Consider the following 18,752-nt stretch of genomic DNA (forward strand, 5'->3'; position numbering starts at 1 on the left):
TTCTGTTTCTTTTGATTATACTTCTGATATCAGCCGAATCGAAATCAATCTCGCTTTTGTAAACAAAGCAGAGTATTTTTATTATTGACTCTGAAAAACCCAAATCAAAGTTACCCGGCTCAGGTCCAAACCACATCCCGCTCCCGCTCTCAATCCGTCGACCTTCTCTCGTCCACTCGCAGTTGTTTTATATCTCAATCAGCTACTCCTCTCGATTTCTCTCTTTTTCTTGATCATCACACTACTCTGCAATGGACTCGGTTGACGAGAACGAGATTGACGATGGTCTTTCGTTCGGAACCGAGCTGAAGGTGCGCAAACGTGCTTAGAGTCTTGCTGCTGCTGCTGCTGCTGCTGCTGCATCACTATCGCTACCAGCGATATGCCGCATATTCTCAACCAACAGTGACTGATCTCTATTCATATCTAGGACGGATTCAAAGTCACTGAAGCATGGGTATGTCTCTAATTGATCTGGCTCTGGCCAATCTCCTACTCCAGCCCACTATCTCCTAACACCCTCTAGATCGGAAACGGCATAAGATGGCTCGAGGACCTCCAGATGTTTTATCGCGAGCGATCCACTCTCGAGAAAGAGTACTCCGTCAAACTTCTCGCTCTTACGAAAAAATACTTTGAGAAGAAAGCAAAGAAGAGTATCTCGCTCTCCGTCGGTGATACTCCCCAGGTTACCCCAGGTTCTCTCGAATCGTACGTCACCCTCGTCCTAGCTATCGACCGTCACTCGGCTGACTGACTCTTCTTTCTCTCAACCTACAGCGCGAGTCTCGTCACTTGGACTGATATCCTCACTCAAACCGAAAACATGGCAAACGAGCACGACCGACTATCTAGCGAGTTGAGTCTCCAGGTTGCAGATCAGTTACGAGGACTGCAGTCCAGATACGAGGAATTTAGACGAAAGGTTTGCACGTATCATCTATCTCAAATCATCCCAAACTAACAATCGATACAGCACGTCACTTTCAACGAGAAATTGGACGAAGAACGCGATCTTGTCTACTCTGAACTGAAGAAGATGAAGACTCAGTACGACTCCTCCTGCCAGATTGTCGAAAACTCGAGAACAAAAGCCGAAAAGTCGTTCGACAACAGCAAATCAAAAGCCACCCGCCATTTTGAACAGAACCAGCTGGACATGAACAACTCTAAAAACTCGTACCTCATCGCTATCAACGTCGCCAATCGAGTCAAAGACAAGTACTACTTCCAAGACGTACCCTCGCTTCTCGATAGCATGCAGGATCTTAACGAGGCCCGCGTGCGCAAGCTCAATTCAATCTGGACTGAGGCCTCAAATCTCGAGCTGTCGTGTCTTGAACGCTGCCGGGATCATCTCCAGGCCTCTGTCCATGCTATCTCTCTCAACGATCCGTTCCTCGATTCGGCCATGTTTATGCGTCACAATGCGCTCGCCGACTGGGCTCCTCCTCCCGATTTTGTCTACGAGCCCTCACCGATCTGGCATGACGACGACGAGATGATTGTCGATGATCCCGCGCAGACGTTTTTGAGAAACAAGATCGCCCAGTCACAGCGTGGAATCCTCGACCTCCGCTCGACAGTCGAGCAGAAACGGAACGAGATTGAAACCCTGTACGAGCTGCGGGAGCAAGCAATCAAGGATCCGACAAAGGGTAACTTTGACGAGGTTTTCACAAAACTAATAAACGCCCAGCGCGACGCAGCGGTGGCGGACACAAAACGAATTGCGCTCGAAGTCGAGGTCGAGACAGTCGAACTGGTAGTCGGCGATATCATCAAGGGCACAAGACCGCACGATTTCAAAGGTGTGTCGTTCAAGATCCCGACCACATGCTTGTTCTGCAACGACACAATCTGGGGACTGTCGAGACACGGCTTCAAGTGCCGTGTCTGCGGCTACACCTGCCATGCAAAGTGTCAGATGAAAGTACCTGCCGATTGTGCGGGCGCAAAGGTCAAGAAGAGCAAGAAGAAGAGCAAGCAGACCGACAACTCAAGTCTGAACGGGAACGGGAATGCGTCGGATGACGATGCATCCTCGGTCATGATGCCCCGGTCGACAAACTCGATAACTTCGCACACGTCGTCGATGTTGGGCTCGGTTTCACGCTTTGGTAGACGCAAGGCAAAGTCCAACGCCAGCTCGACCATGCCGGGTGGTGATCCGTATGAGCTGCCAGGGTCGTCATCTGCAAAGACGCAAACTGCGCATGCAAAGTTTGCGTATACTCCGAACGGCGACGGCGAGATTCCAATGTCTGCCGGTGACGAGATCGAGGTCCTTGAACCCCACGACGGTACCGGTTGGGTGCTTGTACGAGACGGGCTGGCTGAGGGCTTAGTCCCGTTCAGCTACATTGAGCTTGAGCCGGATATGACGCGCACCTCGTCGATCTCGTCGTCGACCGCGAGCATGATGTCTGGAGGTCTGTTTAAGAAGAAAGGACCGGCGGTGGCGCCGAAGCGGGGCGCGAAAAAGATAAACTACGTTGTTGCATTGTATGACTATGAGGGCCGGACGGATGCCGAGCTGACTATTCATGAGGGCGATAAGATTGTGTTGACCGGCGGGAATACCGGCGAGGGTTGGACGGAGGGAGAGTTGAATGGAGTGATTGGCAGCTTCCCTAGTAATTACGTCAAGCCTGTGGACTAGATTAGTCCATCCTGTCTTTTTGTTTCTTTTAACATTTTTTTCCAATACTTTTCGCGGGCGTAAGAGTTTGTTTTGTCATCATACTTCCACTTTTGATCATCTCTGTTTTTGAACTTTAGTCCTTTTGCTGTGAGCTGTTGAGAGCAGAGAGGGAGATTAGCATTTTAACATCTATTCATTTATTATTTATTGTGTAGTAGGTAAATAATGTACAAAAAGAGAAATAGCATTATATGTAGTGATCTGTCTGAGACGATACAGAAAGAAGAGGAAACGGAAACGCCAGAGTAGAACTGATTATTGAATGAGAAAGAGAAAGGGTTGAGTAGCGTAGGAAGAAAGGCACGTTGTCTTTGATATATGTCGAGAGATATTGTGTATTGATGTTGAGAGAATAGTTGAGATGGAGGTCTTAGGAACTTGTAAGTCTCTTGGTCTTGGGCAGCTAGTGGCTGTGCTGTCGAGAGATGTGAGAATGTTTCGCTGCGGAATAGCGCCAAGCACGACCGGGCTGGGCAGGTGGGCGAGTGTGGAGGAGGACGACGGCGGGATGGTAATTATTTTGGCAGGTTTGCTTCAATCCAAGCCAGTCCGTCGTTCAATCCCTTGCCAGTCTTGGCCTCGACCGGCAAAATCGTCCACGGCTTGCCCCGTTTCGAAAGCAAACCCGAGAGCTCGAACTGCTCCGAGATAGCCTCGGGAGCAAGCGCGCCCTGCGAGTCCTGCTTGTTGGCGAGCACCAGCACAAGGCAGTTTTTCATCTCGCGGTCGGAGAGGATGCGCACGAGTTCTTGCTTGGATTCGGGCAGGCGGGCGGTGTCGCTGCTGTCGATGACGTAGATTAGTGCCTGCGTGCCGGTGAAGTAGTGGCGCCAGAGCGGGCGGATTTTGTCTTGGCCGCCGACGTCCTGTGGGTGTTTCTTGTCAGTTGGGTTTATGGAGTAGGGAGGATGGGGTGGTGCATACCCAGACGTTGAATTTGACGTTGCGGAAGGCTACTGATTCGACGTTGAAGCCGACGGTAGGCACGGTTGATACACTGATTTCGCTTGAGTTCAGTGTCTGGTGATCTAAAGTGAGAATAAGATGATACGTACGCTTCACCTAGTTTGAGACGTGATAGAATAGCTAGACGAAGCAATTGTCAGACCCTCGATTTCCTAACCACCGCCGGTTCAAATCAGGAGTATTCACTTACTGGTTTTCCCTGCAGCATCAAGCCCGAGCATCAAGACTCTTCAGACGAGTAAGTAACAACACCCACACACAAACACAACTCAAAACATACCGAATCTCTTTCGACCCAAACAGCCGCGCCTGGAATAATCATTAGAAGTCGACAACAGAAACACACAAAGGCAAAAGAAGGAAAACGCATACCACGAGACGCGTCAAAACATTGCCCATCGCGTGCCCGAGTTCGTTCTGTTCGGATGTCTTTCTTCGTTCTTACTCTTTCTCTATCTACAACAGGTCTAAGCTGAACTACTAAAAAAACAGCACGACGACAAGATATACAAAGACAAGAGATCAGCGACAGGGAAGACGGTGGCAGCAGAGGACGCCGAAATGGGATCTGACCTCGCTGCCCCGACGATTTGAGTTTTAAGGTTGAGCTTTAAACCTTAATTTACTCTAACGAGCAAGCCGCGCCGCGTCCTGCCCTGCAGCTATGTTTTATGATGATATTATTGAGAGATATGATACGTAGTTGGTCTATTGTTAGTTGTCGTTCCTCAGTCTTTTTCGCGACGGCAGTGAGTCGTCGGGTAAGCCGCTTCGTTTCGTGCCTGGTAGACTCACGGTCTTGATGTCGTTGTCTTCGTTTGAGATTCGGCGGTGCGGATATTCCAAGTTGACTGATTCGAAGATGCTGAAGAAAAAGTCAGTAAGGCAATAATGATGATGATATGTAGAAATAGAATGGACTTACTTTGCTGTAGGTTTCGGCAGCTCGCTGAAGTACGGGTGCTGCATGGCTTGCTCGGCCGTGAATCGTTTGAGCGGGTTATACTCCAGCAGACCCTGCAAGAGCTGAAAGCCTCGCTGGCTAGCGGCCGGCTGCTGGGATTGTGAAGATGACTGGCTTCCGTGTGTCGCGGCAGGGACGGTGTTGTACCATGTCTCGAGGACGTTCTGGTAGGGTTTGAACGATGCCAGTGCGTGGTATTCTGGGTACTGAGGCAACGCTGGCCAGGATTCCTCTGAAAAGCAAGTTAGTGAGGATTGATTATCAATATGAGATAGAGAAAACTTACTTGTAGGAGTTCCTAGAATCTCTATAATCTTTTGCATCTGGTTTCGCTGGAACGGGACAGTTTTCTTGCTATCCATTTTCGCTTCCTCGCCTTTAAAAATCGGTCTGAGCGCAAGCAACTCGGCGAAAATACACCCCACAGCCCAGATATCAACTGCCGGAGTATAGTGCCTTGACCCGAGCAGTAACTCCGGCGCACGATACCAGATCGTGACAACGACCTTGTCGCCCGTGAAGAGTGGCTGCAGAGGTTTGTAAAACAGGCGCGCGAGACCGAGATCGCCGATCTTGACGACGCCGTCGGCGGAGACCATGATGTTTGCGGGCTTGAGGTCGCGGTGGAGAACCCAGTTTTGATGGAGATAGGAGACGCCGTTGAGAAGTTGCCAGAGAATCGATTTGAGGGTCGAGTCTGGGATTGGCCGGCGGTCGGGATGTGAATGGAAGTGAATGAGTTGCTAGCAGATGTCAGCATATAGTGCACTACCATCCCGCAATAATAGAAAAAACAGCGAGCAGGCATACAAGTAAATCATGCTCAGCAAATTCAAAAACCATGTAAATGCATTTATCTTCTAATATAATTTCCACCAACGTCGTGATGTTGACATGTCGCAGTTCGCGGCAGAGAGCGATCTCGCGACAGGCAGACTGCGAGATGCCGGTGTAATGCGCCACCTCGCCTTCTTTATCGGCCTTGAATTTTTTGATGGCAAATTCGCGCGTGGTGTCGCTGTGAGCTTTGTTAGTTCTCTGATTGTTTGAGGGGGGGTGAGTGGGAGAGGGAGGAGATTGCATACCCGTATTTTGCTCTCGCCTTGTAGACTCTAGATGATTGCATGAAGTAATTTAGCTCAACACATCCTGAAGTACAGATAGTAATATAAGCAAGCATATACTCACCGGCCATAAGTTCCCGCTGCTATGTATCCCAGAATCTCATACCGGTCCAGGACTTTTTTGCGCGTGCCATCTCGTCTGATTTTGTAAGAGCCCAGAGGGGACCTCGCCGACAGCGACATGGTGGGTGATATACTATCCTCCCGTCTTTCTGTCTTTCTGCGTTTGTATGTACTTTGAACTAGATAGGTTATGATGCCATCTGCACTCAATCCACCAGCTCGTCACAGGAGTTCTCTCGGTTGTGGCAGTGAGTGGTGATGGCTGGTCATTGAAGATACTGGTGAGCGCGATGTCGAGAAGCCGCACGATGCTTACATTACACATTACATAAGCCGGATAGTCGGCGTCCACGCTAATCGGGATCTAGATGGGACTGGGACTTGGGCTGATGCACCACCACCGGCTCCAGACTGCTGCTCGTTGCTGCTCGTTCTCCCGGGCACTGGTCTTTCTGCTCTCCTCTGCCATGTGAACTTCCTCATCGCTCACTGATCTTCCTCTTATCTTTCAACCGTCCGCCCACATAGACACATCTCAAATCAATGGCGCCCGAATGCGGCGTCGCCCGGTACTCCCCGATAACAATCACCCACCTGCCCGCCGAGCTGATCGAGCGCATCGCGCTCTTTCTCTCCCACGCAGACTTCAACGCCTTCCGTCTGTCCCTGCCGCCGCTGGCCGGCGTAGATCTCAACGATGAGGCCTTCCTGCGCACAAAGATGATTTACGAGTTCGGCCTCGAAGGATACCAGTACGCGAGCGCGCTAAAAGCAGACCCGGACCCGCAGCTGCAGCGCGTCGCGTCGTCATGGGATATGATTTACGGTGGCATGGAGGAGCAGTGGAAGATTCCGTTTGGGGATATGAAGGGCTGGGGAGCCACCGGGTTTGACGGCACGCCGCTCGAACCTGCCTATGCTTATCCTCACATCAGATTGATCCCCGCACACCATGTCCTCGACTTTGGCATCGTGCCCGTGCATGTGTTTCGCAATATCCGCGTCGCGCCGGGGAACTACCTGCTGCAGTACAGACTGTGCATCAAGGAGCGGCCGCTTGAGAAGTACGCTGATTTCGACAATCTCGAGTTTAACGTCTACCTCTACCGCAGCGACTTCAAAAACGACCGAAACTCGCCCACTGATCCGATCAACCCTACGCGCGACCTGATCTCATCCACCATCTTTGGCGCCAGAACCGCCTGCGAGATTGCTCGCGGCACAAAAGACGTCGAGCTAGCGGAATTTTACGTCCCGCCTGGCCGATACTCGGGCTACGAATGGCGAACGCTGATGATTGAGATCCGCGAGACCGACCGTCTGTCACGGTTCAAGAGCGGTCTCAATCTCGAATACGTCCATCTCAAGCGATCCGAGCAGGGCTCCGACCGTCTTAAAACAGTCCGCGTCGTGCCGCAGAAGCTAGGGCCGCGATTATCATGGAAACTGCGGCCGGAGAATATAAAGTCCACGAGCACGAGCTCGTCGCTTTTACAATGGGGCGCAGAGAAAGTTGCAATTGCGCTGAGGGAGAAGTTGAATGATTTCCCGGAGAGCTCAAAGTTTTTTGAGTAGCTCTGGTTTGTATTGGTTAGAGATCTGTCTTTGTTTTTAGTTGGTATCGGTGCATCTGTTAGATCGTAATATATAATGTCTGCTGCATAAACCCTACAAAACCTACGTAAACCCCACCACCTCTCGTCGCACTGTATTCACTGTATTATAGCCGCTACTCCTTCCAAACATAAACCAAACAGTCCTCCATCTTTTCTTCATCAACCCCACACCCTCACACACCGTAATTCCTCAAATCCCCCTCAATACACCTAAAACCAACTTCTACTAAAAACGGTTATATAGCGCAAGAACTCCCAAAAATCTCAAGAAGTCGGTAATAGTTTAGTGGCTAGAATTTCCGCCTGTCACGCGGGGGACCGGGGTTCAATTCCCCGTTACCGAGAATATGTCTCGCGACTTCAATATTTTTTTTTTCTTTTTTGTTTTTCTTTTATTTTTTTTTTTGGAAATTATTTGATTGTTATTGCATAACCTGTTCTTTGTTATCTTTTGTAAATTTATAAAAGTGACGAAGATTAGGGCATAAAAGTTGCTTGCTACTTTTTTACACTTTGAAGTAGCCCGGTATTAAACACATTCACGCAAATCTCATCAAAGAATGACATTGGCGACGCTTGAAAATTTTATGTAATTTGAATAAACCCAAGATGAACTGAAAAACTGTCCCCCTGGGGATATTTCTCGTCTAAAGAGTAGAACTAAGAGCTTTGGAATGAATATGAATGAAATGAATTTATAAAAGAACATGAGAACTGGGAAACCATGGATAACACATCAACTACTAATAATGAATAAGAAAGGAAAAAAAGAGAAGAAAAGAAAAGAGTCAAAATTATCATCACCATGATATAATTGCAGTACACATATGAAAACAGAAAACACGAAAAAGAAAACAGGACTGATAACAATAATGAATCAAATAGATAAGATATGGGGCAAGTGCTTGACTACCCTTCTGTAGGATATGAATTGCAAAAGTAAAAAAAGAAACAGAACAATAAAAGTTTGAACTGACGCATTGTACAGCGGTTGAGAAAGACCCGAGGAATTAAAGTCGACGGGTTCTAGGTGAGGTGTAGCTAGAGTACATCGGAGTAAACAAACGCAGTACTTTTCTCTTGATACAGTCACTAGGAAGGAAAAACAACTACGAGAAGAACCAAAAATATGACACGGCACGGAGTAGAGCGCATGTGCGTGGAAAAGAGAATCAAGAATCAATCGTCACACTGAGCATGTCTAATAACACAGACTCTCAGTTTAGAATCCAAAGGGATTTTCAGCGGCTGGAGAATCATAATTAGCATCAGGAGCAATTGAAATAAAATAAAAGAACACTTACTTGCTGCGGCAAGATTCGCCTGCCTCTTACCGGTCGGCGTAGGCTGAACGGCGTTAACGCCAAAGCTAACCTTCGGAGGCGGTCCAGTCTTTGTCGGGACCAGCGGTGTCATGACATCACGACCACCTGGAGGTCCATTGCCAAAGCCCCATCCCGTAGGTTGCGACTGCAACTGCTGCGGTTGATATTGTTGCTGCTGGGGTTGGAATGCAGTCTGCTGGGGTTGCAAGACGCCGCCGAAGCCGGTCTGCATGGCCGCAATGCCGAATTGAGATTGGGGTACGAACTGGCGCGTGGGTTGCGCCTGTAGAGGCTGGGCAATCACGTTCTGGAAGGGCGATTGTCCGGGATATCCCGTCTGCTGGATAAAGACAGTTCCACCTCCGTTAGGCTGCGGCTGCGCCTGCACAGGCGGAGGCGGCGCGGGACGCTGGATGCCGTAGAATACAGGCTGGGCTTGCTGCGGCGGTGGTGACTGCACAAAGATAGTGTTCATCGGCACCTGCTGCGGAGCCGCCGAGACGGCAGTGAAGATCTGCTGCGGCTGTGAGGTGATGATCATACCCGTAGGTGCAACAATCTGCTGCTGAGGAGGTTGTTGGTACACGATCTTTGGTTGAAGAGCGGCGTACTGTGCGTTCGGCTGAGCCTGCTGGCCGGTGATGGCAGACACAAGCGGTGCAGGGGGCTGCTGCTGCTGCTGGGAAGGACCCGTAGGTTGCGACTGTTGAATAGGAGCAGGAGACGGGACAAGAGGGTTCATAAGATCCCTGAGAGCCCCAGTAGGTTCAGGTCGCTGCACAGGGGCAGGCGCGGGGGTAGACGCTTGCGAGTCGTTGGCCGACGACGAAAGTAGATCACCCACGGTCTGAGCTTGTTCGGGCCGCCTAGGCTGAGGAGGAGGCTGGTCTCCCGCCAAAAGGCTACCGTCGACAGATGTAGAAGTTGTCACCGCCGGGGCGGGTCTTGACTTTCTAGTGTTGTTCTTGAGCGCGCCGCCAGGACCGGCGAAGAGAGTAGTGCCATCTTCATTGGCTTCTTCGGTCTGTCCTGCCGATTTCTTTCCATACTTTTCATCAATGACTTTCTTCACTCGAATGATGTCTCCTTCTTTCAAGCCCAGCATTCGCATGACCGACTGCGAGATCTCCGGGAGCACGGACTCGTCCATTTGGTCTCGGTCAAAGTTGATAGCGTAGCGCTGGCAGTTGTTGTAGTCGACTCCGCAGGACAAAAAGAACTCGAACCAGTCGAAAGAGCTTTTTCGAGCACCATTGTTATGATTAGCTCCGTTCTGGCCCGTTCGCTGAGCAACGAGGCCTGATTCACCACCTGATGGAACAACGCCCATGGTCGAGCGTCGGCGAGAGGAGGTGGAAGACTCGGGTCGAAGCGGCTCGCCGGTGAGACGCTCGACATAGTCGAGATCTTCGATTGACATTTTGTTTGCCGCGACTGCAATCTTGACACCATTGACCTTGTGGAGCTGGATCTTGCCGTCCTGCAGTCCGACAAAGGCCGCTTCGACTTTGAAGGATCCGGTACGGTCTGTCCAGGTACGGATTTTCGACGGATCGGGTTCTAGATTTGGGTTAGTGTCTGATTTCAGATGAGAGCAAAGATTAGTTAACGTACTCGGCTTCGAGGGTGCTTTGGGAGGCGGTGAGTCGTTGTGGGATTCTCGTCGAGAGACACGGGACTCTCTCTTTGAAGAGCGCTTCGACTTCTGCGGAGATTCTTCCTCTTCAATCGTGGGTTTGCGAGACGGCTTCCGGATGATCTCGATGTAGCTCCGAGGGACGACACCCTCAGATCCAGAAAGAGCGTGTTTGATGACGATCCACTCGTCGCTCATTGAATCGTCGAGAATGAAAACGTCGTCGCCTTCGCGGATCGTCACTTCGTCGGCTCCTTCGGCATCAAAGTCGTAGAGGGCGCGGCCGTAACGCTGGCCGGTAGGGACAGAGGCATGGATGACTTCGCGCAGACCCGAGGCGCGCTTGGCACCGACGAGGTCGCCGAGGGCAGACATGATTTCCTGAGCGGCATCCTTGGAACCGGCATGTAGGTCGAGCGAGACGGACGGGTGCTCAAACTCAAGGAAGACATGCTTTTTCTCCGAGTTGTAGTGGACGAGGTTCGTAATTGACCACTGCTGAGAAGAAGAGCTGGACTTTTCGCTTTCAGGAGAGAACATGACGGATCCGTTGCCGATGCCGAGGGTTGCCTTGTACTTTTTCTTGCCGTCGACTTCTTGGACGCTCCATTTGAGGAAACCGGTGTTGCGCTTAGAAGGAGAAGAAGAGCTTGGCGAGATAATTGATTCGTTCGATTGAGCAGACTGCGCACGCGGACGGGACGGGAGACGCGGGGCCTCTTCTTCCTCGTCCTCGTCGTACTCCGGCTCGGGTTGGCGGTAGTGTGAGAAACTGTCGGAGTGATATGACCGCTGTCCGGTTGCTTGCGGGCGGACAGGCTGGGGAGGGGGAGTTTCTTCGTATTGCTGCTGCGGGGAGTCGTACTGGGGTTCGTATTGCTGGGGCGGTTGCTGCTGCGGTATCGGCTGCTGGGCAACAGGCGGCTGATAAGCGACCGGGGCGGCAGCGGATTGTGGGGATGCCATGCTAGCAGCAGCGGCGGCGGCATTTAACTGGGCGTCGGAGACAAACTCGAGGTAATTGGATGGGGCGAAGCCGTACTCGTCGCGGACGCCGACGAGGACCCAGTCCGGATCAGAGGTGTCGTAAACATCTAGGATCTCGTCTTCTTTGATTGTGACTTCTTCGTCGGTCTGGCGATCGTAGTCGTACATGGCCCTGGCCTTGCCTGTGACGGGTAGCTGAAGGAAGAAGAGCAGGTTAGTAAGAGAGAATGATAATAGAAGAAGACGGAGACGGAGATCAGGAACGCACGCTCTCGACGTAGTTGTTGGGCACCAATCCGACGGGCTCGTCCTCCTCTGCGCCAACCATGCGCTTCTTTGCCTTCCACCAGTCATCCTCTGTGTTTTTGTCGAGGATGTAGAGCACGTCGCCCTCGGCGAGAGAGAGCTCCTGCGGGGACTGGGCTTGGTAGGGGTAGATAGCCACGCAGAGAGCGAGGAAGAGCGAGGGCATGATGGCGAGGCGTGCTGCGGGTCTATCAGAGCGGAAAGAAGCGTAGAATCAGACAGCAGATAATTGAATTCCGTTAATGCTTTTATTCTCTGCTGAGCAGGCAGAATACCAAAACGAACGAGGTTGTCAACAGAGGCCGTGAACCTGGGCCGCTGGAGGTTTGGCTGCCGGCTTGCTCGGGGCGGCGCTGAGCACAAAGCCCTCGATGCTGACACGAAAATATTTTGATTTCGCTCTCCTCGAATTGAACATCGTCGACAGCAACAGCAGCATCAGCACAGCACCAGCAACATGGCTGCGCTCTGGAGAAACATGCTCGGCGCGTTCGAGCGCTCAATGGCGCTGAGAAGTAGCAGCAGAACAACGACCTCCGTCTTCCGGCGACTCGCGTCCACCTCCGCCGCCTCGCCGTCGGTCTCCCTCGACTCGGCGCTGGCCTCCGCCTTCCCCGAAGTCAACACCACAGTCACGAACCCGACCCCCGAGCAGCTCGCAGCTGCTTTCAAACCGAGCAGTCATCTTTATCACTCGCTGCAGACGCCTCTCTACGCCACCGTCAAGCTTCACACGCACAAGTTCCTCGTCTCGGTAGGCGACACCGTCACGCTGCCGTTCCGGATGAAGGACGTCGAGGTTGGAGATGTTATTCGCCTGACGCAGATCGAGAGCCTGGGTTCCCGGAAGCTGACGTGGAAGGGCGAGCCATTTATTGATGACGAGCGGTGTGTCGTCCGCGCAAGAGTGGTTGAGGAAACGAAGGAGCCGCTGAGAGTCAAGATCCGCAAGAAACAGCGCACCAGACGGACGAAGCACATCAAGAGCAAACACACTTTCACCGTCCTCACTATCTCTGAAATCGGATACAACCCATGAGTTGTAGTTGTTGTCGATCGTTGTAAATAGTTGTTATCTAATGTATATCTATAATTCATCTCAACAATTAATGCTTTTCTACGACATCTACGACGGCACAATCAAGCTACACTGAATAAAATATACATCTACAACCCAATGGCAGTAGCTGTAATTATTCTGTTATTCTAATGAATATCTACCAGTAGCTGTAAATAGTCTGTTCTAATGTACATCTACTCATATCTGTAATAGCGTCACAATTCATTCATTAAACAAAGCTTTTCTACGACAGCACAAACAAACAACACTGAACAAAAGCAAAACATATACTATACATGCAAACAATCTAACTCCAAAATAATATAAAACTGAAAATTAGTAAAAAGTAGTAGCTTTCAGGAGCAGAGCTATAACGTAGAAACCCCGATGCCATAATTATATATCAAACGATCTTCTCTTTTCTCTTTTTTTGCCGGTTGTCGTCTCACCGTCTCACCTGTTTTCTTAGTATACAGTCTATAATACACCCAAGTAGTCCTCCTTGATACTCCCGCTGTAGTAAGATGAAAGTCAGTAAATGTCTGTACAGAGCACACAGAATACGATGCAGAACAAACGAACATTGCAAACATCTCTCCGACATCGACACGAGTTCCGACAATCTTCAGACGAACATGGCTTCCTCTTTCAATAGTCTGGTCGTCAGACACATATGCTGGTGGAGAGCTGTTTGGATCGAATCGCATATCTGACGGTATTAACTAGACACGATATCAATAAGCTGTCACTACACAGAAGACTTGTCTGAGCTTGCATACTTTTGTAGACACAAACACGCTCAAAGGACCAACATCAGCAAAGAAGCCGACCTGTAACATGTTAGCTCTCGACTTTGTCAGAATAGTTTGAGCGGACAAGACAAACATTGTTGACACTGGTCACGACCGAATCCACAACTTCTCCCTGCGCAAGAAAGCAACAAGTCAGCACAAACACAGCCAAGACCTCAAAACAACAGAAAACAGACCTTAAACGGTCTCCAGACAATCGCCCGGTACTTTACAACAAACTCCGCGCCGCCGTTACCGGGAATCACGCGGCCGCGGTCGACGTCGATGCGCATGCCGTCCATGACATAGATTATATACCCATACTCTCCCGAACAAGTGCCTTCCACGTCCTGCAGCAGCTTCGAGCGCAGGTACGAGTGCATAGACGGTCCGAAGTAAGACGGATGCAGGGTTATGCTCAGCGACAGGTCTTTCTGTATAGAACCAAGAGATCCCGTGTGAGAATGCTGTTTTCAAAAACTTGTCTCTGCGCGCAATTCAGGGCTGAGAATGCAGAGTAAGAACACAAAAACAGAACAACATACAAGGAAAAACATTGATATATAAATCTGTGCTTTGGAGAGGAAGGGATCAGACGGGATGGAGAAAGGACGGAATCCTCTACGGGCTCGAATCCGGTGCGTGAGGATTGTGGATTTGTGGTGTTGAACTGCATAAATGTGAGGGTGTTTGTGCTTTAGATATTCGTTCTGACTCTACTTTATGATTGATACTTTCGACAATAGCGATGCATTCAGAGGATAATAGAGCATGATAAAAATAACTACTGTGTTTTGTGTAGTATTCGACTGTTTTATTCATATAATAGAAATAATATATATTAGGTAATGCACATGTTGCGTATTATGTCATATCTTAGTCATTATACATATCCAACCGCTCAACTAACATCACCGCCTATACGATGCAAATACTAAAACAACAGAATAGAACCAAAAACTAAACAGTCTTTAATAAAGCAACAAGCACTCATCTACAAACACTCGGTATTGTCGAGAGTTGGATCACTGAGATCAAAGTCGATCTTATCAGATCAGGCAGATTGACGCTTTTGGCATATGTAAACAAACCGCTTCGGGGATGTGCGATGACGAAGATGACTTTGATCTGCGACTATTTAAACCCCAGTTCGTCTTCACCAACATCTTCTTATAACAAACCGCTCCTACTTCTCCTTCTTCTCTTCATATTATAATGGCCTCGCCCAGAAACGTCAGGATGGTGCCAATACCGGCCTCGCCCCGTCCCCAGCCACCGGTCGACTCCTACATCTCCCTCGCGGCCTCGCCCACCATGATGCGAAGACCGTCCATGTTTGATTTCATAGTCGAAGAGGGAGGCACCACCGCCCTCTCGCCCGACCTCATCTCCTTCGCAATGGCCCCGCCGTCGAAGCTCCAGCGCATGGACTCCATCTCGCGACTCACCAACCTGCTCGAGCGCAGATCACGGGCGTTGATTGGGAATAGCAAGGCCTTGACGAACTGGGAAGAGAAGCGGGTTGATCTCAGCACAGTCAAGAACAGAAAGCTGAGAAAGTTCTACCAAGAGCAGGTGTGTCTTATATAAAGCCCACTCTCCTCATCTCACTCTAACAACTCTCTTAGAACGAACTCATCGACCGCTACAGCGAGATCGACAGACTGCTCGACTCCAAAATCCCCGAGAACGTGCTCCAGGTCTACGGCGACGAGTCCGTCCATCGCCACCTGGAAGTCCCTGGAAACATCGAAGAAGAAGGCCTTCCTCTACTCGGCTACGACCCCGACGAAGAGCGCGGCATCCGCATGGCAATCCTCTTCAACTTTGTGCTCAACGTCTTCTTGCTCGGCGGCAAAGCTGCCGTCGCCGTGCTCTCGAACTCGCTCTCGCTCATCGCCTCCCTCGTTGACTCGGCCCTTGATTTCCTGTCGACGGCAATCATCTGGACGAGCGCGAAATTCATCCAATCCGAAAACTCACGCCTGAAAGCCGCGTTCCCTGTCGGCCGCGCGCGACTCGAGCCAATCGGCGTGCTTGTCTTTTCTGTGATTATGATTGTCTCCTTCATCCAGGTCCTTATCGAGGCCGTCGGCCGGCTCTACGCCGAGCAGCAAGAAGTCTCGCTCGGAGTCTCGACGATCGTGATCATGGTCATGACCATCGTCACGAAAGCCGGCGCATGGCTCTGGTGCCGCAGCGTAAACTCCACCGCCGTGCGCGCGCTCGCGCAGGACGCGGAGACCGACGTCATCTTCAACGTCTTCTCGATCCTCTTCCCGCTCATGGCCCTACTCTTCCACGCCCCGCAGCTCGACTCGATCGGCGCAATCATCCTGTCCGCGTACGTCATCTTCACATGGTCGCAAACCGCCCTCGACCACATCAACCACCTGACCGGCGCCGCCGCCAAATCCGCAGACCGTCAGGTGGTCCTGTACCTGTGCATGCGGTTCGCGGACTGCATCCAGCAAATCACCTCGCTGAACGCGTACTACGCGGGCGATAACCTGAACGTCGAGGTCGACGTCATGGTGAGAGAGAAGATGAGCTTGAGAGATAGTCATGACGTGGGCGAGAGCTTGCAGTATGCGCTCGAGACGCTGCCGATGGTCGAGCGGGCTTTTGTGCATATCGATTATCGGAATGATAATTTTGCTGGACATCTGCCGAGGTGATTTTGATTATATTCTGTAGGTTGTAGGTTCTGTATACCATAGATTTCTTTCTGATTATGTTTGAACATTTGTGTTTACTTTTTGCTGGATTGGGCTTTTTCTATACTTTTGTTTTCGTTTCTTTTGGAGAGTGGTGTAAGTAGATAATTTGATTTAGTATTTTGATTTATAGAAACTTTTACACTATACTTTTAAGACTGTAGACCAGATCATGAACATAAACATACAAAGAAAAAGACAGAAAACCCAAACAAACCATATGAACAAAAACCAAATAAAACAATACCAGAATGGAAACCAGATTCGAAAACAATGCTCTTCTCTAACAATCTAAGCAACAACCTGCGCGTCACCCAACATAGCCTCCCGCTCCTCCTCCCTCTGCGGATTATAGCTGTGATGTCTATACATTGGAATCGCCACACTCGGCGACAAGTCCTGACACAGCCGTGCCGCGCTCGTCGCGAGATCGTTGATGCTCGCGTAGGCGGCTAGGTGGCGCGCGTTGCGCAGCTCGGAGTGGTGGATGTCATACATCGTCGGGTGGTTTGAATCCCGCCTGCGAACGGGTGGCTGGCTCCAGTGCGTGAAGACGTTGAGCACGTCGTCGTCATCGTCGTCGGAGGCGGTGTCGCTGGAGTCGGATGAGGAAGAGGAGCGGCGAGGTTGGAGGGCGGGAGAGGAAGTCAAGAGCTCCGAGTTGAGGAGCATGTCCGCGACGTCGGAAGTCGTGATCTCGACAGGGATCTTGAGCGAGATCGAGCCGTATCCCGCCGAGAGCTTGACAGTGACTTCAGCTTCGTATTGCCGGCCGATCAGACATGACCAAAAGTTCGGCACCAGAGTGCGGAAGCGCGGAAGTCGAAGCTGCAAAGTCGTGCTGAACGTGTGGTGGTTTGCGCTTTCTTTGGACCACTGCGCGCATGGCGTAGAAGAAGGAGGGGTTGGGAAGGCGGTGGAGTTGATGGAGAAGGTCTCGTGGTAGATTCCCAGTCTGGGGTCGACCGCGCGCGAGTCCGGCACAGGGAGATATGTCATCGACACGGTCGAGAAATAGGTATACGCTCTCAGTCTAACTGTCGCAGACTCTACCTTTGGCAATGACTGCGGGTTGTCGCCTGGCGAGCAGGAGAGGGTGAGAAGCATAGGCACGGACGAGTCCGGCTGACCAAAAATGAAAGGCTGCAGGATGCTCGCCTCGAGAGTGATTTTCCCCGCCATACTCTTCTTGATCAGCAGGCCCTTTTTCAGGATTTTTGTGGTGCGGTAAAACCGCGTAAAACTATCCGAGCTGTGCTGACTGACTTCCTGATCGCGGAAATGGTGGTGCGGGATATTGTTGATATCGGGCTTGTAAGCCGCGACGACGTTGAACGGCGCCGAGGCCTGGAGTGGAACGGTCCGGCGCGAGTCGGGAGGCTTGAGATGGATTACCTTTGCATGGATCTGGTACGTGATGCGGGCCATGTCGGGCGAGCAGTCATCGTGCGAGAAGGAGGTGCCTTCGCCGAGGGAGGAGGGAAGCAGTCTGTGACAAGCGAGGTGGTCGCACTCGGTCTCGAGCAGGGTTTCCGGGAGGACAAAGGAGAAGTAGAAGGAGTAGGTTGTGTGAGCGCGGAAGATGCGCAGGGAGGGGTAGTCCTCTTCGTCTATCGGGCAGGCCATTTTGAGAAACTGCAGTTCGAGATGTCAGATGTCAGCATGGTAGAGAGTTAATTGAGGGATGGAAGTGTGAGCGTACAGTGTTGCGGATGTTGATGCGGTTGCCGACGCCTGCGCGGTCGTTCCATGTCCGCGCGGTTCCCTCGAGGGTGACGATGAGGCAGGAGAACTCGGTGTCTTTTGTAGGGGTGATGAGGATGTTGCCGGAGATGCCGCTGCCGGGGAGATAGTGGTCTTTCTTGTCATGGAAGAGGATTGATAAGCGATGGGAGGAGGAGGGAGCGGGGGATGAGGGCGAGGAGGAGAAGAATTGGAGGGCAGAGACAAAGGAGGAGGAAGAAGAGGCGCCGGTGGAGGCGGTTGCGATAGAGGACGGTCTGCGGCCGGGGAGGACGGGACGGGGTGGTTGGGGATGCGGTTGAGGATGAGGATGAGTAGACGATAGTTGGAGATGCGGAGTAGGCATTACTAGCGGAGGAAGAAGTCAAAAGAGTTGGTGAAGCAATGCATTTTCCAATTGAGCGCAGAAGCAGACGGGCTGCTTTTATATATCAGAGATAATTGAGGAGGAGGAGGAGGAGGAGAAGTAGAGGAAGAGCAGAGCGGAGGAGAAGAGCAAAATCCAAATTTAATTCTGTTTAATTACTCAAAAAGTCAAACTGCTCCGCGCGCACGAACCATCGACGCGGAGCGGATGACTATTATTCGTTATCGCATCAGCCTACGTAGGCTGTTCATATTAGAGAGGAGTGTAGTTGTTATAGCAATAACAAGCAATAACAATAACTAATAGAACATTCAGTAAATATCAGGCACATCTCTGTTAATGTCGTCATCCTCAAGGTCCCAGGAACACTCCACGCGTCCAAG

General features: G+C 50.9%; 9 protein-coding genes and 1 non-coding gene across 10 annotated transcripts; 5 read left to right on the plus strand and 5 right to left on the minus strand.

The window, feature by feature from the left end:
- The first annotated feature begins 83 nt into the window (after nucleotides 1–83).
- On the plus strand, nucleotides 84–2,864 carry BZA70DRAFT_121811 (uncharacterized protein). The gene is made up of 5 exons (XM_064909507.1): nucleotides 84–311; nucleotides 431–457; nucleotides 527–711; nucleotides 781–925; nucleotides 977–2,864. Exons 1-5 carry the CDS (start codon nucleotides 252–254, stop codon nucleotides 2,660–2,662), a joined length of 2,103 nt encoding a protein of 700 aa, XP_064769070.1. The 5' UTR covers nucleotides 84–251; the 3' UTR covers nucleotides 2,663–2,864.
- Nucleotides 2,852–4,222, minus strand: BZA70DRAFT_275507 (ADP-ribosylation factor family-domain-containing protein). The gene is made up of 6 exons (XM_064912168.1): nucleotides 4,043–4,222; nucleotides 3,951–3,979; nucleotides 3,861–3,898; nucleotides 3,760–3,790; nucleotides 3,629–3,701; nucleotides 2,852–3,570 (listed from the first exon to the last, which is right to left on the minus strand). The coding sequence occupies exons 1-6, from the start codon at nucleotides 4,067–4,069 to the stop codon at nucleotides 3,220–3,222; spliced, it is 549 nt and encodes a 182-aa protein (XP_064769071.1). The 5' UTR covers nucleotides 4,070–4,222; the 3' UTR covers nucleotides 2,852–3,219.
- A 114-nt stretch (nucleotides 4,223–4,336) lies between these two features.
- BZA70DRAFT_275510 (Serine/threonine-protein kinase SSN3) lies at nucleotides 4,337–6,084 on the minus strand. Its single transcript, XM_064912169.1, has 6 exons — nucleotides 5,823–6,084; nucleotides 5,720–5,746; nucleotides 5,445–5,652; nucleotides 4,921–5,377; nucleotides 4,596–4,866; nucleotides 4,337–4,535 (listed from the first exon to the last, which is right to left on the minus strand). Exons 1-6 carry the CDS (start codon nucleotides 5,939–5,941, stop codon nucleotides 4,385–4,387), a joined length of 1,233 nt encoding a protein of 410 aa, XP_064769072.1. The 5' UTR covers nucleotides 5,942–6,084; the 3' UTR covers nucleotides 4,337–4,384.
- Nucleotides 6,085–6,215: 131 nt separating this feature from the next.
- Nucleotides 6,216–7,487, plus strand: BZA70DRAFT_275512 (uncharacterized protein). Its single transcript, XM_064912170.1, has one exon. It carries the CDS (start codon nucleotides 6,365–6,367, stop codon nucleotides 7,394–7,396), a length of 1,032 nt encoding a protein of 343 aa, XP_064769073.1. The 5' UTR covers nucleotides 6,216–6,364; the 3' UTR covers nucleotides 7,397–7,487.
- A 222-nt stretch (nucleotides 7,488–7,709) lies between these two features.
- BZA70DRAFT_t32 lies at nucleotides 7,710–7,781 on the plus strand. Its single transcript has one exon. It is a non-coding gene; the product is annotated as a tRNA-Asp (tRNA).
- Nucleotides 7,782–8,402: 621 nt separating this feature from the next.
- On the minus strand, nucleotides 8,403–11,998 carry BZA70DRAFT_121889 (actin cytoskeleton-regulatory complex protein sla1). The gene is made up of 4 exons (XM_064909508.1): nucleotides 11,654–11,998; nucleotides 10,377–11,580; nucleotides 8,742–10,322; nucleotides 8,403–8,685 (listed from the first exon to the last, which is right to left on the minus strand). Exons 1-4 carry the CDS (start codon nucleotides 11,855–11,857, stop codon nucleotides 8,660–8,662), a joined length of 3,015 nt encoding a protein of 1,004 aa, XP_064769074.1. The 5' UTR covers nucleotides 11,858–11,998; the 3' UTR covers nucleotides 8,403–8,659.
- Nucleotides 11,999–12,069: 71 nt separating this feature from the next.
- BZA70DRAFT_121920 (ribosomal protein L21-like protein) lies at nucleotides 12,070–13,073 on the plus strand. The gene has a single exon (XM_064909509.1). The coding sequence runs from the start codon at nucleotides 12,149–12,151 to the stop codon at nucleotides 12,728–12,730; it is 582 nt and encodes a 193-aa protein (XP_064769075.1). The 5' UTR covers nucleotides 12,070–12,148; the 3' UTR covers nucleotides 12,731–13,073.
- On the minus strand, nucleotides 12,925–14,099 carry BZA70DRAFT_303684 (RNA polymerase Rpb7; the record flags this gene model as incomplete). The annotated part of the gene is made up of 6 exons (XM_064914757.1): nucleotides 12,925–13,265; nucleotides 13,334–13,473; nucleotides 13,531–13,581; nucleotides 13,637–13,675; nucleotides 13,740–13,976; nucleotides 14,088–14,099. The coding sequence occupies 6 exons, from the start codon at nucleotides 14,097–14,099 to the stop codon at nucleotides 13,229–13,231; spliced, it is 516 nt and encodes a 171-aa protein (XP_064769076.1). The 3' UTR covers nucleotides 12,925–13,228.
- Nucleotides 14,100–14,599: 500 nt separating this feature from the next.
- BZA70DRAFT_275523 (cation efflux family-domain-containing protein) lies at nucleotides 14,600–16,372 on the plus strand. The gene is made up of 2 exons (XM_064912171.1): nucleotides 14,600–15,117; nucleotides 15,171–16,372. Exons 1-2 carry the CDS (start codon nucleotides 14,758–14,760, stop codon nucleotides 16,218–16,220), a joined length of 1,410 nt encoding a protein of 469 aa, XP_064769077.1. The 5' UTR covers nucleotides 14,600–14,757; the 3' UTR covers nucleotides 16,221–16,372.
- Nucleotides 16,373–18,493, minus strand: BZA70DRAFT_275524 (uncharacterized protein). Its single transcript, XM_064912172.1, has 2 exons — nucleotides 17,962–18,493; nucleotides 16,373–17,894 (listed from the first exon to the last, which is right to left on the minus strand). The coding sequence occupies exons 1-2, from the start codon at nucleotides 18,346–18,348 to the stop codon at nucleotides 16,551–16,553; spliced, it is 1,731 nt and encodes a 576-aa protein (XP_064769078.1). The 5' UTR covers nucleotides 18,349–18,493; the 3' UTR covers nucleotides 16,373–16,550.
- Nucleotides 18,494–18,752: the final 259 nt, after the last annotated feature.

This window comes from Myxozyma melibiosi, assembly GCF_037950935.1.
Source record: "Myxozyma melibiosi strain Phaff 52-87 chromosome Unknown BZA70scaffold_3, whole genome shotgun sequence".
Taxonomy (NCBI): domain Eukaryota; kingdom Fungi; phylum Ascomycota; class Lipomycetes; order Lipomycetales; family Lipomycetaceae; genus Myxozyma; species Myxozyma melibiosi.